A 16,891-nucleotide genomic window follows, 5' to 3' on the forward strand; every position below is an offset into this window, starting at 1 on the left:
GTATACTCTAAAAGATAAAATAAAACATTGCGAAATTGTAACATTTTGACATAAATAAAATATACTCTAAAAACAATAGAAATAAAATAAATCCAAGTAACGTTGTGAAGGTTAAAAGAAAAAAAAAATTAAAAGAGTAACATGTAATATACCCTAAAAGATAAAATATACTTAAAACTAACTGATAAAAGATTAATAATTGTGATAAAAAAAATATAACGAAATTTAAAATTATGAAATCAAATTAGTTTAGAACAACCTCGTTCGCTGTGCTCATAAGAATCAAAGGCCGTATTTGGTTTTGGTGATGGAGATGAGTATGTTGGCTCCTTCCTTCCCTGGCTTCGCTAAACCCTCTGCAACTGTAAAACCTTCTCTTCTTACGCTCAGGGCATCTTCTCTGCGCCATGACTACCCTCTTGCGAGCAAAATTGTTGTTAAGAGTAATATTCGTTCTCACCCTCTTACCCTTCAATTTCATTTAGTTGAAGCGTTTATTTGTGTGTTTGATTCATGCCCATCTCATTTCCAATTGTTCTTGTGTTGTTTGAGCCTTATGGATACACACTCAATTTAGAATTAGCTCCTTTTTATACCCTTTTCCTTACAAAGCAGCAATTTTTACGCCACCCAATTTGGTGATGTGGGTAGTTCTAAGGAGAAAATATAAGGACGTTTGTTTATTTATTGCACTTGAAAGCCTTGTCATATATGATGCTTATTTTACTTATGGTGTGGCACCGAGATTAGATGTCATTTTAACTGTTATCTACCATTGCCAGCTCTAGGTAGTTTATGCTACAGAAAAGTGTAGGCAGGTGAATGTTAGTTCCTTGGTGGGATATGTAAGGTTAAGGGTATGAGAAAAATTAAGTGCTGAGTAAAACACCATTTTGGCCTCTGAAGATTTTGGGTTGGTTGGTTAGTCCAAGGAGATGAAAATTATCCTTTCCATTCATGGAAGATGATTTTTACAAGGCTTTTAATATGGCCAATAAAGTTAAATGATAGCTAATGTTGTTGAATAAACTTAAATGAGGGTTAAGGTTATTGAATAAACTTAAATGAGAGTTAATCTCTTAGCAGTTTTAGAATGGATAGGTGGAAAGCCATTCCAATGTATACATACGTTCACAATTTTATTTTTTGTTTAATGAATGAAAAGTGAATCAGAATATTCACACAAAAGAAAAACTTGTCATCAAATTGACATTGGCATTAGAGCTTGAGAGCTTAAGTGTTTGTTGATAAGTCTGTCTTTTAAAAGATAACAATTGCTAAAATTCAAAAGAAGTGTGGGATATTTTGGAAAAAGTGTACAAGGGAGATGAGCGAGGAAACAAGTCCAATTTCAAACACTTCGGGACGAGTTCGAGAGCATGAGGTTGAAAGAGACAAAGAAGTTTTTGAGTTTATCATCGGTTCATGGTGAACCAATTTAGCTGAAATAGAGAGATGTTGTCCACCAGCTGAGCTCTGGAGAAGATCTTGAGGTTGCTGAGAATGTCATATGACCAATAGAATGGTAGAAGAGCTTGTGAGTTCTCTTGAACCATCGTCGCCCTTAACATTGTCAGAGTTTCAATTTCGACCAGCTACCATACAGTTTTGATTCTCTCGACGAAGCGACTATCATGTCGTCAACGATGCCTTAATCAAAGCTCTCATGCGTCCTCAAACGCCTCTCAAAGTTTTGGATTTGCACCCTTTATCCACCCCACGTGGCAGCGGGTCCTGTCTCCTCTCCGATAGTGATCCAATGTGTCAAGGTCGCCTCTTTCTTCTCTTTCATGATCTATGATTGGTGCTTTGATTGGAGAACCTTGGATTTTTAGTTGTTCAACAATTTGGTATGACTCGGTGTGATGTAAATCATTTAGTCTTTTATCATCACTCGAGTGAGGGATGTGTCTACTTGATAGTATATGTTGATGACATCATTAGTGACAATCATGGCATCTCTCAGATGAAACAACATCTTTGCCACCATTTTCAAACCAAAGATCTTGACAAACTCAAATATTTCTTAGGTATTGAGGTGACACAATCCAACGATGGTATCCTTATATCTCAAAGGAAGTATGCATTGGATATTTTGGAGGAAACTAGATAGATGAATTCAAAATTTTTTGATGCACCCATGGATCTTAATACTAAACTTCTACCACATCAGGGAGAGTTTATGTCAGATTCCAAGCAGTATAGAAGACTAGTTGGAAAATAAAATTATCTTACAGTTACTCGTCCTGACATTTCCTTTGCTGTTAGTGTGGTAAGCCAATTTCTTAGTTCTCCATGTGAAAATCATTGGAATGGAGTTATCTGTATATTAAATTACATTAAAGGAGCTCTTGGAAAAATGGTTGTTATATGGTTCCAATAACCATGAGTTGTTTGTTATTCATATGCTGGTTGGACAAGATCTCTTTCTAATAGAAGGTAACTTAATCTCTTGGGAAAGCAAGAAACAAAGTGTTGTGGTAAGATCTAGTATTGAAGTAGAATATAGAACTATGGCCTGAGCCACTTGTGAGCTTGTTTGGCTTAAGCTTAGAGAGTTACAATTTAGATATGTCACTTAAATGACACTTATATGTGACAATGAGACTACTCTTCATATTTGTTCTAATCTTGTCTTTCATGAGAGAACCAAACACATTTTAGTTAGCAAATATTTTCACAAGGTCTTTGCGAGGACTGAAAATTGATTATATTTGTAAGAAGCTTGGTATATATGATTTGTATGTACCAGCTTGAGGAAGAGTATTATATATATTAGATTATTAGATACCTTAGATAGATATTTTATCTTTATCTTTTATTTTTAATTACTTTGTTATTATTCTTTATTTGTATTTTGAGTTTAGTCAATGGTAGAATACTGAGGGTTTATGAAAGGAGAAAGAAGAATTAATATGTTAGTTAGCAGGGTACAAGGGGAGTCTGTTAGTTTTGTTAGTTGGAGGGAAAGGGGAAGCCTATATAAAAGGCTTAGGGAATATTGTACAGTTTTTCAGTTTGGAACATTCTTTGAATTGGCAGGACATTTTATATCCTGTGGAGGAGGGAGATATCCCTTGGGAGGTCTTGTACAATTGAAAGGGTGATTCATATAGAAGAATATACATAACTGTTTCTTCTTTTCTGTGTTGTGTGTGAGTGGGGATAAAGTGCCGGGATAGTTCTTGATTCAAGAACCTATCAGCCCATATTTTATTTATTATAAGTACAGGACTTTATGTATATTTTCTACATAAATCCCATACAATTTTTATTATATTTAATAATTTGCATAGTTTTATTTGATTTTTTGACAATAAATCAAACAGAATTATCAAAGAATACTAGTTATGGTGTGCCACATCTGAGTTATTGTCAATATCTTAGGTATCAGGCTTTTATTAGGCAATGTTCTTTGTCCTACTTGGTTTCAGACATTCAGTATGAGCCTTTTGGGCCTTGTGCTCCATTTTGGCAACTGGGGTTACTGTCTATGTTTGGGATTTATAACAGGGACTAAGTCCAGGGTACTGGAGATCGTTTTCAGCTCTGACTATATTTTCTTTCTGCCTTTTTCTACATTTCATGCTTTCTCAGTGTTTCTGTGCTCTATGCTGGAAAATTTATTTTCTTCAAAATTTTATTTGAACATCTTTGAGGTAGACAAATGACAGTACATTGACCCATAAGAGTCATACCAGGGACCTTAGTAGATTGAAAGACTACATCAGATATTAAAGGGGACATATCAGGATGTTGATGTCATTGCCTTATTATATTTCTTTATATTTTATTCCATTATTGTGCAGATAGGCAATGATTGGCTCAGTGTATTGCTCTAAGTTGTAAAGTTTATGAATAAAAAGGAGGGGATGATGAATTCTTAGCCATAGTTGGTGTAGAGGTAGTACCTTATGAACATACTTTTCTAGACTCTATATATAGTTGTGACGGTTTCTTTGTTTAGGAGGATTGTTGATCTTTCGTCCTTGTTACAGTGACTAGTAAAAATGTTCTTGTACAGTAATAACAGAATCACTTTTGCCAATTATCTACCTGATAAATAGAAGTACAAAGGTGTCTGTTACGAAATCATCTGGTTAACAACACTTCTCTTTTGTTAATTTGATATCTAGCAAGTTAATGTATCTGCCGTGCAGACTAGTGTCTAATCTAATTAGACAATATTTGACTTAGCTTTAGCTATATTATCATTACTGGTTTTGACTTCTAATCATAAAAGTTCCAGTAACATATGAGAAGCATTTAGCTTCAAAGCACTAAGCATCTATCATATCTATCCGCTTAGTTTCCATCTACGGTTTCTTTTACTGATATAGTTCTGATGTATTGTTGTTTGGTGGAGATTTTCTTTACTTTGTGCAGTTCTTAATTTTCATCAGTGATCAATCTGCATGACTGTGTGCCCTTTTTTTATTTTTGACTTATGTTGTCTCCATGCCATGGAGGCAGATTTATATTAATTTCAGATATTGCATCTTACCTACTTTTTTACATCAATTTCTCCTTGTTTTTATCTGGAAGCAGATTTACCCTATTCTACTGGTGAGATTACTTTGCAAAAGGAATTTTCTAATTTTGGAAAGATAGCTGAAGGTAAATGCCCAAGTTTTCTCATTGTTCACAATGGTGTGAGTCTTGGGATGGTTTACATCATGACTTTTACTACTCTAACTCACCTCTTGGGTCATGCATTTTATGTGTGCAGTTAAAATGGTTAAAGATATGAAAACGAAAAGATCCAAGGGTATTGCTTTCATTCAATATACATGCCAAGATGATGCCATGCTTGCACTAGAAACCATGGATCAGAAGGTTCAAATTTTCATGCCTCATCCTTCTTCTGCCAGCCATGACATTGGCAATGATTTTTTCACCCAAATAGTACGCTTGGATTTAAAATTTACCCAGATAACATACTGTGTCACAGATAGCATTGAATTTTGAAATGGGTTATGTTTTCAATTTTTTTTAAAAAATATCTTTACCCTTTTCTTTAAATGAAAAAGGAAAAAGAAATAAAAATTTGTTTCTGAAAACTGAATTCTGATATGAAAAAGAACAAACCCTGCTATCTGTGTATATATTTGGCACAACAATGCTATCTAGGTAATTTTTAGTCCGTATTTGGTATTTGGTATTTGGATTATAAAATCCATTGGCAATTGAGTGTTCCCTTTTGATGTGTTTATTGTCCATTTTCTACAGGATTTTTATGGTCGAACAATCTATGTGGAAATTGCTAGATTGGGTTGGGATTGTTTTGGTGCAACCCCAAGGGCCTCAGGACCCCCAAAGAAGTGGAATTTGCCAGAGCAAGAAGAAGTGGTAGATTGTTGGTACTGATCAAAATTCATAATTGAGGGAAGCTGTAGAACAGAAAATGATGAAGTAACAAATATCAATTTATAAAAATATGGCTATACAAGTTAGGGTTTGATGGAACATGTTTTTGTAATAATATTGATGCAATACTGTACTTGATGTAATCTTTCATGCACTCTTGATTTTGGCACAATAAAATGAACTTGATCTATCTGTAGGGCTCCAACAGTTATAAATTTTATTACAAAGATTTAGGTGATTTTCATTCATGAGTTTGAAGCACCATTATACATTTGATGTTGTATGAAAAATGCAAAACACAATTACATGGTAAAGGGATGATGGTTGATTAAAAAACCTGAATTAATGATATTTGGTTATGATGAACCCATCCTTCAATATAAAATCAAATCTCTCATAAATCAACAAATTTTTTAATGAAATCTTGTAAGAAAAGTTTATTTAATATTGTCTGTTAATTTTGTTAAGATTAATAACAAATATTAAAAGAAAATATAATATAGTGAATAAAAAAAATGTAAAAGTGGTTAGTATGAAAGTGAGAATTGGGACAAGAGAGAGTGAAGGTGGAACAGGCAGCAACTTTCCTTAAACACGTCTGAGCCAAATCCGGTTGAATGGCTATGTTTGATTAAGACAAATGCAGAAAATTATTAAAAGAAGTTAAAATAATGGGTTCTTAAGAAGGTGATGAAACCTTACATGTGTTTTATTCCTCACGATTCGATTCATACATTTGCTGTCTTCGTCACTGTCTCACTCCAATGGAATACAAATCTATTCAAAACCCAATTAACATTTCTTTTATTATTCCCTTCCACTGAGTCCGTGACACACACAAGAACAAAAGACACCAACACGTGAAAAGGGTGAAAGCCAGTTCGTTAACCATTCGCATTCATCTAATTAATTTAATAATCAATAAAATATACATTTAATTAATTTTAAACCTTTTCTCACTTATTTTTTATTTTCTGTGACAAAAGTACATGAGAATAAAGAATCATGTGTTTTCTTTCTCATATTTTCATTAAGAGCATTGCAGAAAGAAACAACTATCATTAGAGGTTTAGTTTGTAATTAAAATATTAAAACTTTGATAGAATATTTCGTAATTATAGTTTCAAAACTTTATTATCAAAATTGATATAAGAGTTTTTTTATTACAATAGAATGGTTTATTACCAAGAATCCAATTTATTAGAAATAAAATAATTTGTTGCTAACTCATGTTTATAGAAGAATTACTAATGACTAAAAATACTAAAAAAATACGTTAATAAAAGTAATTATCAATAAATTTATCGGCAAATAAAAAATTATAATTAATTATCAATAAATTTATTGACAAATAAAAAAATTATAATTATTAATAAATTTATCAATAAATAAAAAATTAAAATTAATTATCAATAATTACAAATTTAATGATAATATTGATAATATAAAAAACTTAATCATTAATTAAAAAAAAAAACTATAAATATAAAAAGTTACCTATAAAACATCTTTTAAGATAAGATAAAGTAATCTTAGATTTCAACTATATATACATAAAAATATCTCTCTCCCTTTCTCTCTCTATATATTATACTTAAATTAAAATTTTAGTAATATGCATAAATAATGATTTATAATAACAATTTGATATCTAAAATTTAAAAAATTAATATTTTGCGTTATTTTTGTTTTAAAAGAGACTAAAATGTGATTTATTTATTTTTCCTTAATAGTTTAGCCGTTTCACACCGTTTCTATAATTTAATACCAAGCATACCTCCTTGGTTTCGCAATACTCTGATTCTAACAACCAATTATTTAAATGTCTTAGTCGTGCTTATCTCACTAAGTTTGTTTTGTGTTTGGTGACATCTCTGAATTAATAACTTTACCTTCAATATGTAACATTCCAATTAATGGTATATCGTTACTAAATTCCAATGAATGGTATATCATTACTAAAAAGAAACATCATATGACAACATATCACTCACTAATATATAATGTTATTATAGTTATCATAAGTATAACTATAATATCAAAGGTTTAATACAATTTAAAAAATATTATATTATCAATAATATAATAAAACTTTTTAAAAAGAAAAAATTATATACATAACATAATCATCGTATGAACTACACTACAACACTATCATCATCTTGCACTGCATTAATTGCTACATCATCATCTGTTCTTACCATGTGATAATTGCAAACAAGCTTACCATATAGACAAAACAACACAAAAGAAAAAAGTAAGCTAATGTTCAAAAAAGAATATTCATAAAATAGACATAAAGTTATCATCACACATGATTCATTCAATAAAACAAACATATTACACATGAAGACTCATACAAGACTCACTTATTCAGATACATGTATTGATATCAAACTCTAGCGAGTTATACACTTGTTGTAGTGGAATAACTTGTCTACCAAAACTACCACACACAAAGTTAGTCCATCAACTATCTTTGGCTAAGGTAAAGGCCCTTAAAGTAGAACCTTTTGCATCTCTCACCACATACCTCACCCTTTCTCTACTTGAGATTGGATGATTATTAGAGTGACATGATAACTCTCAATACTAAATCCATATATATTAAATATATCACAACTAATCCTCCTAGGATTAATGTCAATCATTCTCAAATGAACATAGTAAATCAACCATCATTTTAACATTGACAAAGTCACACATTAAACATACCAAAGAAAACATAAATAAAATAGCCCAACAACAATCACATATGTATCAAATTGTACACTACTCAATGACTCAATTCATATCAATTTCAAAACCAACCAGACAACATTCCCAATTTCAAAATACAATTAATATAAACCAAATAAAATCCTACTTAACTCCACATATCATATTTTAGCAAATAACTTAACCAGACAAACCAAATATCATACAAACATATAATTATCAATTAAAAGGAGTCTATAAATTAATAATAACACAATTAGTTTTTCTTACCTGAAAAACATGTCAAACTACCCCTATGAACAATATAAACACAATCAGAACACACCATTAAAACCACTAATCAACATATACTAGAAAAGAAAATTCAAAACCTACATGTCAACCACAAATGCAAATGAAGAACAAATAAAACCAAGAAAAGTGACAAGAAACCAACTTACTCTATAGAAGAAACTGATCATACATAAGTGAAGAGCTCGTCACAAGGATCACCTTAATAGTCTCTGATTGTCAAACATATGATCTGATGGTGAGAAAATCTAGAGAAGAGGGAGAAAACTTTACGTAAAAGGGTTTTAAAGAAATTGTGTGTTTTTAGTGTCTTCGATCTTCAAACAGATAAACTAATGGTAAGAAAATCTAGAAAGGAGGGAGATAGCTCCAAAGATAAGCTTTTAAAGAGATAATGTATTTTTAAATCTAGAGAAAAGTTTTTAGAAAGATAATGTACTTTTAAATAATAAAATTCGTTTATAAAAATTCTATTTATATTTTAAACTTTTAATATTAAAATAATTAAATATTATAACACACGTTACAAACCACAAGATTCTTGGATACAAAATACAGGAGTTTTCAAGAGGAATAAAATAAAAATTAAGATTTATTTAATTTCTTCAAATTCTTTTTTTTAAATATGCAAAAATTAATTTTAAGTTAATGAGAAGCTAATTTTATTTTCATTATATATTTTTAAAATTTTTCTTAAAAATATTTGTTCAAATTTACTTTATGTGATGAAATATAAATACATATAGATACGTATAAGTTTTAAATATTGTTAATTTTATATATATATATATATATATATATATATATATATATATATATATATATATATATATATAAAGATTGATATTTTTCATTTTTATTATTATAATTTTATTTTTACCCACTTTATTTATTTTAGAATAAAATTCCATTTTGTTCCTTTAATTTTTATAAAAAAATTAATTAAATCTTTAATTTTTATTTAATTCAATTAGTGTTTTAATTTTTTTAAAATAATTTAATTAGGTTATTTTTGTTAAATTTACGTTAAAATTTATACATCAAATCACTTTATTTAAAAAATTCAAATATTTAAATTAATTTTATTTTGTAGATAGGATAATTTGATGTATAAATTCTAATAAAAATCTAATTTAATCTAATGAAAATGATCTAATTAGATATTTTTCAAAATTAAAAAACTGAACCAAATAAAGTTTAGAAATTTAATTAAACTTTTCAATAGGAATAAAAAATAACCTTTATTTTATTACACTTTTTTTTCTCTTATTCCTCAAAAACAAGCAGGGGACTAATATTTTAGTAAAGACTTCAACTTGTGTATATCTTCTTCTTGTTAAGTTTAGTTTTTTATTCCTTTTATCTGTGTATAACATTGGTCATAAGTGATAATGATATTTTGACAATATTTTTTTAATAATATTTTAATATTATGTATCATTCTGTGATTAGTTCACGTTAATGTTTATGATTATTATTATTGATTGTGGAGTAATTTTGAACCAATTATCATTATACTATTATACTAGTCTTATTGTTTCTATATGTGACGAAGCAGGCACAGAACCAGTAGCTACGAGTACGAGCACGCCACGTGGTTAAACTAGAGCCACAAACTGGCAACTGCCAATGTATCTGTCAGGGCACACAAAAAAGTGTTCACCTTTATGTTACAGAATCTCTTTGATCACAAACTTTTGTTCTGTTAAGCTCATAATTTTTGTGTTTATATTTGATTTTGGAATCTCCCTTTTCTCTTTATCTCACCCGTGAGACTGCACACGTGACAGATTATGACAAACTTGGAAGCAATGCATGCATGCTCAACAATTCCACTATCTGTCAAAATCTTACCTCTATAAAACCCTCTTCACACTCAACTTTAACTTAGTTAACTCAGTGTTTTTGCATCATCACAATTTGTTTACATGCGCCATTGCCATTGCCATTGCCTTTGCATGCTTACAGAAAAACTTCCTGAACCAAGCAAGTTCAGAGCAAACAAACACTCATATTCAGGTGAAGTCACAAAGTCCATTGCTCTTTCACTGTTTGTTAATATGTTTCCTTGAGTGGTCATGTTGATAGATAGAACCATGTATAAAATTGAGTGATCGTATGGTTTCTAAAAGGGTTATGGAATCTTATTGCAGTAAAAATATTACATACTACAAACGAGACTAATGCATAGTTGCAATTTTTAACCTTTAAACCTTGATATTAGGACTGTGTATTACTATTACATGCCACTACTTTGTATCATTCTTTTCTTTTTCTTTTTCTCTTTTTCTCTTTTTCTTTTTCTCTTTTTCTTTTTCTTTTCTTTCTCTTTTGGTGACATTTAATCAAACATGAATTGTGCCACCCGTGAATGGGTTAAGTTAAATCGATGGTCACCCACCTAATATATGCTGCCTACAATTTCTTGGCCACAAGGAGCTAAACAACAACAAAGAGTCACGGGATGGATTGCTTTTACATCAATACCATATTCACCCAATTTGATGCTTATTTTAAATTCTTTTCTGTGCCAAAATATTAATGAATTATCCTTCTCTCATAGGCTTCTACGTGTTCTTTTGTGACTGCAAGTTGGTCATGCCATAACAGAACAAGCAAATATTATTTAGTATAACAATGTGAACGAGACTTCCATAGGATAATTAATTCATCGTGACGTGCGTGATGCTTCAATTGCCTTACCATTTCAAAAATTTCCCTGTCATGTCTTAATTGGAAAGTATGTTTTAGATGATATTTATTGTTTTGTGGTGAAAGATTAAATCATAATGAATTCTCATGTTTGGATATTAAAAGAGATAAGATGGAAAAGAAAGATTTAAAAATAAAATGAATTGATAACATATATGTGAAGGAAACCTTATCTTAGAGTTAAATTTTGTAAGATTTAAAACATTCTTATTATTGTTATCAGTCAAACAGGTGCAATAGTTGAAGATATGAAGCATAATTGAAATTAGAATGGAGGATTTGTGCGACACCATGAAAGTTTTGTTGTATTATTTCTTCATGATGGTTTGTTATTTTGAACTGCTTACAATCTGACAGTGTGTGCTTAATTTACAGATCTGGTTTTATTAACTTTTAGCCAGAACAAACGTGCAATGTCTTATAGGGTTTTCAGAATCAGAAGCTATGTAATGCAAGCACTGATTTGGCCTCTTCTCAGGGAAAACATACAGAAAAACATGTTACATATGACAGGACATGTAGATTGAAGACAATAGTGTTTAGAATGGTTTTTCATATTTTCTTGGAAAATACACACACATGGCTTGTTTATTCTTTTCAACTAAAAAATTCACCGTCTTTCAAAGGTCAAATTAATATACTTGTCTCTTTATTACAAAAGGAACTATTTTTCTTTTTGTTCCTATATTGATTCTGTTATAGACTAATTATACATGGCATCATATATAAGAATCATCAGTTATATATATATAGATATAACACAAATAAACCAAGAAAATATATGTTAAGAATTCAAAATGGATTCTTCTATTGGATATGGCTTAAAGTAAAAGAAAATTTGCTTCACAATAGCCTAGTAACTGAAAATTGTTCAATGTATAAGATTGAGTAATGTAAGTGAAAAGGACGTGGCATGGGGTACCAGAAAAGATGAACTTTTTCATCCACAAAGGAAGAACATAACGGATTGGTAAAAGTAGGAAATGGAAAATCTTTGTGAACTAATATTTAATTATCTTAATATATAAATAAAAGGTATCCTCATTTCTTTTCCTCTCAATCTAGCTCCCAAAACTACTTTTAAGCTTAAAATGAAGGTTAAATATGGAGATAAAATTCAATTTCAATTGATGAAGAACATGAAAAAGAAACATGTAAAATGTTTTCCCTAACTTTATCAAACAAATAAACTTTTTGAATAAGCTTTAAACAGAATGCTTACCTCTAAAAGTACCTTTTAAAGTTCTATGACACTCTGGCCTTTTCAACCAACATGAACTCTACACGTGGCATCCTTATGGTTTGAGCATACCTTTTGTTCCATATCATACAAGTTTTCCAATATAAATGAGTGCTCTTTGCTAAGCTTCCTCTGGATATGCATTAAACGTTTTCCATTCTTCTATTTCATTCTCATCCATTTATCTCAAGAACTACAAATTCTGAATTAGAAGTTTTGGTCTATTTACAGAAACAACTTAGCATCATTTTGTGGTCCTTCCCACATTGGCACACACATTCACAGAGTGAAAATATTCACAAACTAGAACCCCTCATGGATCTCACAGTTCGTGTATGTTCTACTCTATGGATCATTGTGACCCTTTTGAACCATAATTTTGGAAATGTGGAGGGAAGATACCACCATCACAGCAAGCAGAGGAGAGTTTCTTCTGTTCCTACTGCTCCTTCTGATTCTTCAACTGAGCCAGAGAACCCAAACCCTTCAGTTCCACCCCCTGCTGATTCTCCCACCGTTCCTTCTGACCCTTATCCAAATGATAACCAAACCTCCTCTTCTGACTGTGTTTTTGATGTGAGATCCTTTGGGGCAGTTGGAGATGGTTGTGCTGATGACACACCTGCATTCAGGGCAGCATGGAAAGCAGCATGTGCTGTGGAGTCTGGAATTCTTCTTGCTCCAGAAGACTACATCTTTAAGATCACTTCCACTATTTTTTCAGGTCCATGCAAGCCAGGATTGGTATTCCAAGTAAGAATGCTTCTTAAATGCTTACATCACATAGTATTTTTTTTTCATGTGTGAGACATTAGAGAAGTTAATATTAGGCCTTCAATTCAACCTTGTACACAAGGTTAAGATCATTTAACTTTAACTGCCTATGTATGATAATGAAAGTATTTCAGTTTGCTAAAAAGTTAGACAAATAACCAGGTGGATGGAACACTGATGGCACCAGATGGACCAAATTCATGGCCAGAAAAAGATAGTAGAAACCAATGGCTTGTATTTTACCGACTTGACCAAATGACTCTAAATGGTACTGGAACAATAGAAGGGAATGGAGACAAATGGTGGGATCTCCCTTGCAAACCTCACAGGGTAAACATTTTGTCTTGTCACAAACACAATCAATGTGTGCATTCTTCCCTCAATTTGTGTTGTTGTGGTTATTTAAAGTTGAACGGAAACATATACTAAATGCTTAAAAAATGGCACTTTCAGGGTCCCAATGGAAAAACTTTGTCAGGACCATGTGGTAGTCCAGCTGTAAGTAAACTCAACCAAGCTCGTGCATTTACTAACTGTTAAGGTATCTATAAATTTGGACTTACCCTTCTTTTGTTTGTAGATGATACGATTCTTCATGAGCTCCAATTTGAAGGTGAATGGGCTTAAAATCCAAAACAGTCCTCAGTTTCACATGAAGTTTGATGGTTGCCAAGGAGTGCTGATTGATAAGCTCTACATTTCTTCACCAAAACTGAGCCCCAACACCGATGGAATCCATGTAGAAAACTCCAAAGATGTGGGGATTTACAACTCCATGATAAGCAATGGTATTGACTATATTGCAATGTTCACTCACCCCGTTTGATATATTGGTTCAACATTTCACTGTTTTTTACTTATGCCATAACATAATCACATGGTTTCAACAGGTGACGATTGCATTTCAGTTGGACCCGGTTCCTCAAACGTGGATATAGCAGGTTTAACTTGTGGTCCTAGCCACGGGATTAGGTACAATGCAGAACCACCACTTGAAAAAAACATTAGAAATGTTATGTTGAATTTGTTAAACATCAGCAATTTTGAAACAAAAGTACATGATTAAGACAAGCATAGTTTTGGAAGGAGTATGGCATAACTTTTGTGCGATGGTAATTTGTTTGTGCAGCATTGGAAGTCTTGGAGTGCACAACTCTCAGGCATGTGTGTCAAACCTGACAGTCCGTGACAGCATCATAAGAGAATCAGACAACGGACTAAGAATCAAGACATGGCAAGGGGGAATGGGATCAGTGACAGGTCTGAGATTTGATAACATCCAAATGGAAAACGTTGGGAACTGCATCATCATCGATCAATACTACTGTTTGTCAAAGGAATGCCTAAACCAGAGTTCTGCTGTGCACGTGAATGATGTGTCGTACAGCAACATAAAGGGCACCTATGATGTGAGAACAGCTCCTATTCACTTTGCTTGCAGTGACAGTGTTGCTTGCACAAACATCACTCTGTCTGAGGTTGAGCTTTTGCCATTCGAAGGAGCATTGCTTGATGACCCCTTTTGCTGGAATGCTTATGGGACACAGGAGACCTTGACTATACCTCCAATCAATTGCTTAAGGGAAGGTGACCCTGAGGCAGTGGGCGATCTTTCTGAATATCAATGCAGTTAAACCAGACATGTTACTTATATCAAATATATATATATATATATATATATATATATATATATATATATATATATATATATATAAGGTGGCTTATAGATACAAGATATTAGATGAAATATATATGATATATGATATACTATACATATATGATAGAACATTATTATGTTGATGATGGTTCTCTGTGATAATCTTTTAGGATTCGTCCCTATCTGGGTACATTATTCCCATTTTGTGCGATGAGATGCAGAAATTGGTCTCTTTTGGGGCCTACGCTTTGTAATAGCTTCATTCAACATTTATATATTACTACACCCTAATCTTCTTTTTTGTGGTTGTAAAAATATTTTCATGATTTTATTGATCTTTTATACTGGATATGTTTATCTGATATATAGACAATAAAATTACTTAGTATGAAATATTTATGCACGTCTTGTTGGAAGTCTTACATCGACTAGAGATAAGACCAATTCAGTGTATATAAGTAGGCGTAAACTTCACCCTATTTTGTGGGATTGAGTTAGGCTTAAAGTCCTCTTTTAACATGTATCAGAGCTAGGTTAGAGGAAAACCAAATTTTGAACAATAATTTAAAAGAAAAATATTGAAACATAAGTTAGAATTCAATTTTAAATTTTGAACTGAATTTATATTTTTTATTTAAAAAATAAAAAGGAGATTTGACACAATTCATAATTCAATTTCCGATAACCAAATTCTAACCTAAAAAAGAAACTATACTGTTATGTTAATATTTGACACAAGTAGATTTTAGATTCAAATATGCTATTTGGATAAAAAAAAATATTTAAAATTGATTAAAAGTTCATTAAATAATTCAAGTTACAATATTATAACAGAAGAATAAGATATTAATTAGATTTTAAGAAAAAAACAAAGTGGAACATAATTGAATGCGTGTATTTTTTTTAAATATTACTGTAAAATTGAATTTCAGCAGGTTTTTTTCTTAAAGTAAAATAAAATCATTGATGGATCACATTATATAATAAAGATAAGTTAAAACAAAAAAAGAAAAACACTTTTTATTTAAAAAATGAAAAATTAATCCGTTAAAATATTTTTTTAGTTTGTTAATTTAATATTTTATTAATATATTGAAAATAAAATAGTGAATTAACGAAACAAAATACGTTTAAGACAAATATTTAAATAAGTGAGTGATTACAATTTATACTAGAAATCGCGTTAATTTGTTTTACAATGTGGAAAAAAAATATACTTTTAACAATTTTAATTTTGCAAGAGACTTTTATTTAATCTTAAAATTAAAAATTAAGTGGAACATTTTCATAACAAGTAAATTATAGAAACTATTGTTTTATATATTAAATAATATTGTCGAATGAGTATTTATACTACTTTTAAAGGTACATGTATATAACTATTGATGTTATTCCTAACTATTTCTACATTCAAGAAAGCATTAATAAATAGTAATCTTATTTAAAACTATTTATATTTTCAAGAAAGCATTTATAACTTTTTTCCACTATTGATGGTCTCTAGTATAAGTAATTACTAATATTATTCTAAACTATTTCTACTTTAAAGAGAGTATTTATTACTTTTTTTCTCTACCATCAATTATATTGTAAAGTATTATTACTAATAATGTGCCATACTATTTATACTTTCAAGACAACATTTATTACTTTTCATCAAGGATACTGTATACTGTTACCAAATTATTTCTAATTTCAAGAAAACATTTACAACATTTTTGTAACATGATTTCTCCTTTCTTTTTTACTTATTATCTTTTCAGATTATTTATCGTTTTGGAGTTTGGACTAGTTGTCATAGACAGTGCAGATTGTGTTATAGATAGGATAGTTTTTGGGTAGTTAATTGTTTGATTTTCAACTTCTTTTCAACATTGTCTAAAATCTGTTCATATACTATTTATACGAGATATATCGATACTAAAGTTAGTAGATGACTATTTAGTTAGCAATCAATGCATATTATGTGTATGTTATGTTAAAGTTATATATGAAACTTTTATATATAATAGTTATGATAAGTTTTCACCATTTTGTTAGTCTAATTATGATCTAATCATATCTTAATCTACATTAAGATGTTGATTTATCATTACCATTATTAATTTTACTATGTTGTGACCAGTTGGCCA

The 16,891-nt window shown here is 30.6% G+C and overlaps 2 protein-coding genes across 3 annotated transcripts; both read left to right on the plus strand.

The window, feature by feature from the left end:
* The first annotated feature begins 255 nt into the window (after window positions 1-255).
* On the plus strand, window positions 256-5,615 carry LOC124845554 (RNA-binding (RRM/RBD/RNP motifs) family protein). Its single transcript, XM_047322667.2, has 4 exons — window positions 256-443; window positions 4,549-4,617; window positions 4,730-4,836; window positions 5,230-5,615. Exons 1-4 carry the CDS (start codon window positions 308-310, stop codon window positions 5,365-5,367), a joined length of 450 nt encoding a protein of 149 aa, XP_047178623.1. The 5' UTR covers window positions 256-307; the 3' UTR covers window positions 5,368-5,615.
* A 4,540-nt stretch (window positions 5,616-10,155) lies between these two features.
* LOC124845562 (polygalacturonase At1g48100-like) lies at window positions 10,156-15,074 on the plus strand. Of its 2 annotated transcripts, XM_088103966.1 has the most exons (7): window positions 10,156-10,395; window positions 11,464-13,081; window positions 13,265-13,432; window positions 13,556-13,600; window positions 13,683-13,890; window positions 13,993-14,074; window positions 14,232-15,074. In XM_088103966.1, the coding sequence occupies exons 2-7, from the start codon at window positions 12,644-12,646 to the stop codon at window positions 14,734-14,736; spliced, it is 1,446 nt and encodes a 481-aa protein (XP_087960092.1). In that variant the 5' UTR covers window positions 10,156-10,395; window positions 11,464-12,643; the 3' UTR covers window positions 14,737-15,074. The 2 variants fall into 2 exon arrangements, with proteins under 2 accessions (XP_087960092.1, XP_047178635.1); XM_047322679.2 differs by having other exon boundaries at window positions 10,156-13,081.
* Window positions 15,075-16,891: the final 1,817 nt, after the last annotated feature.

Source organism: Vigna umbellata, chromosome 1 (genome assembly GCF_029865625.1).
Source record: "Vigna umbellata cultivar VRB3 chromosome 1, Vumbellata_1.0, whole genome shotgun sequence".
Taxonomy (NCBI): domain Eukaryota; kingdom Viridiplantae; phylum Streptophyta; class Magnoliopsida; order Fabales; family Fabaceae; genus Vigna; species Vigna umbellata.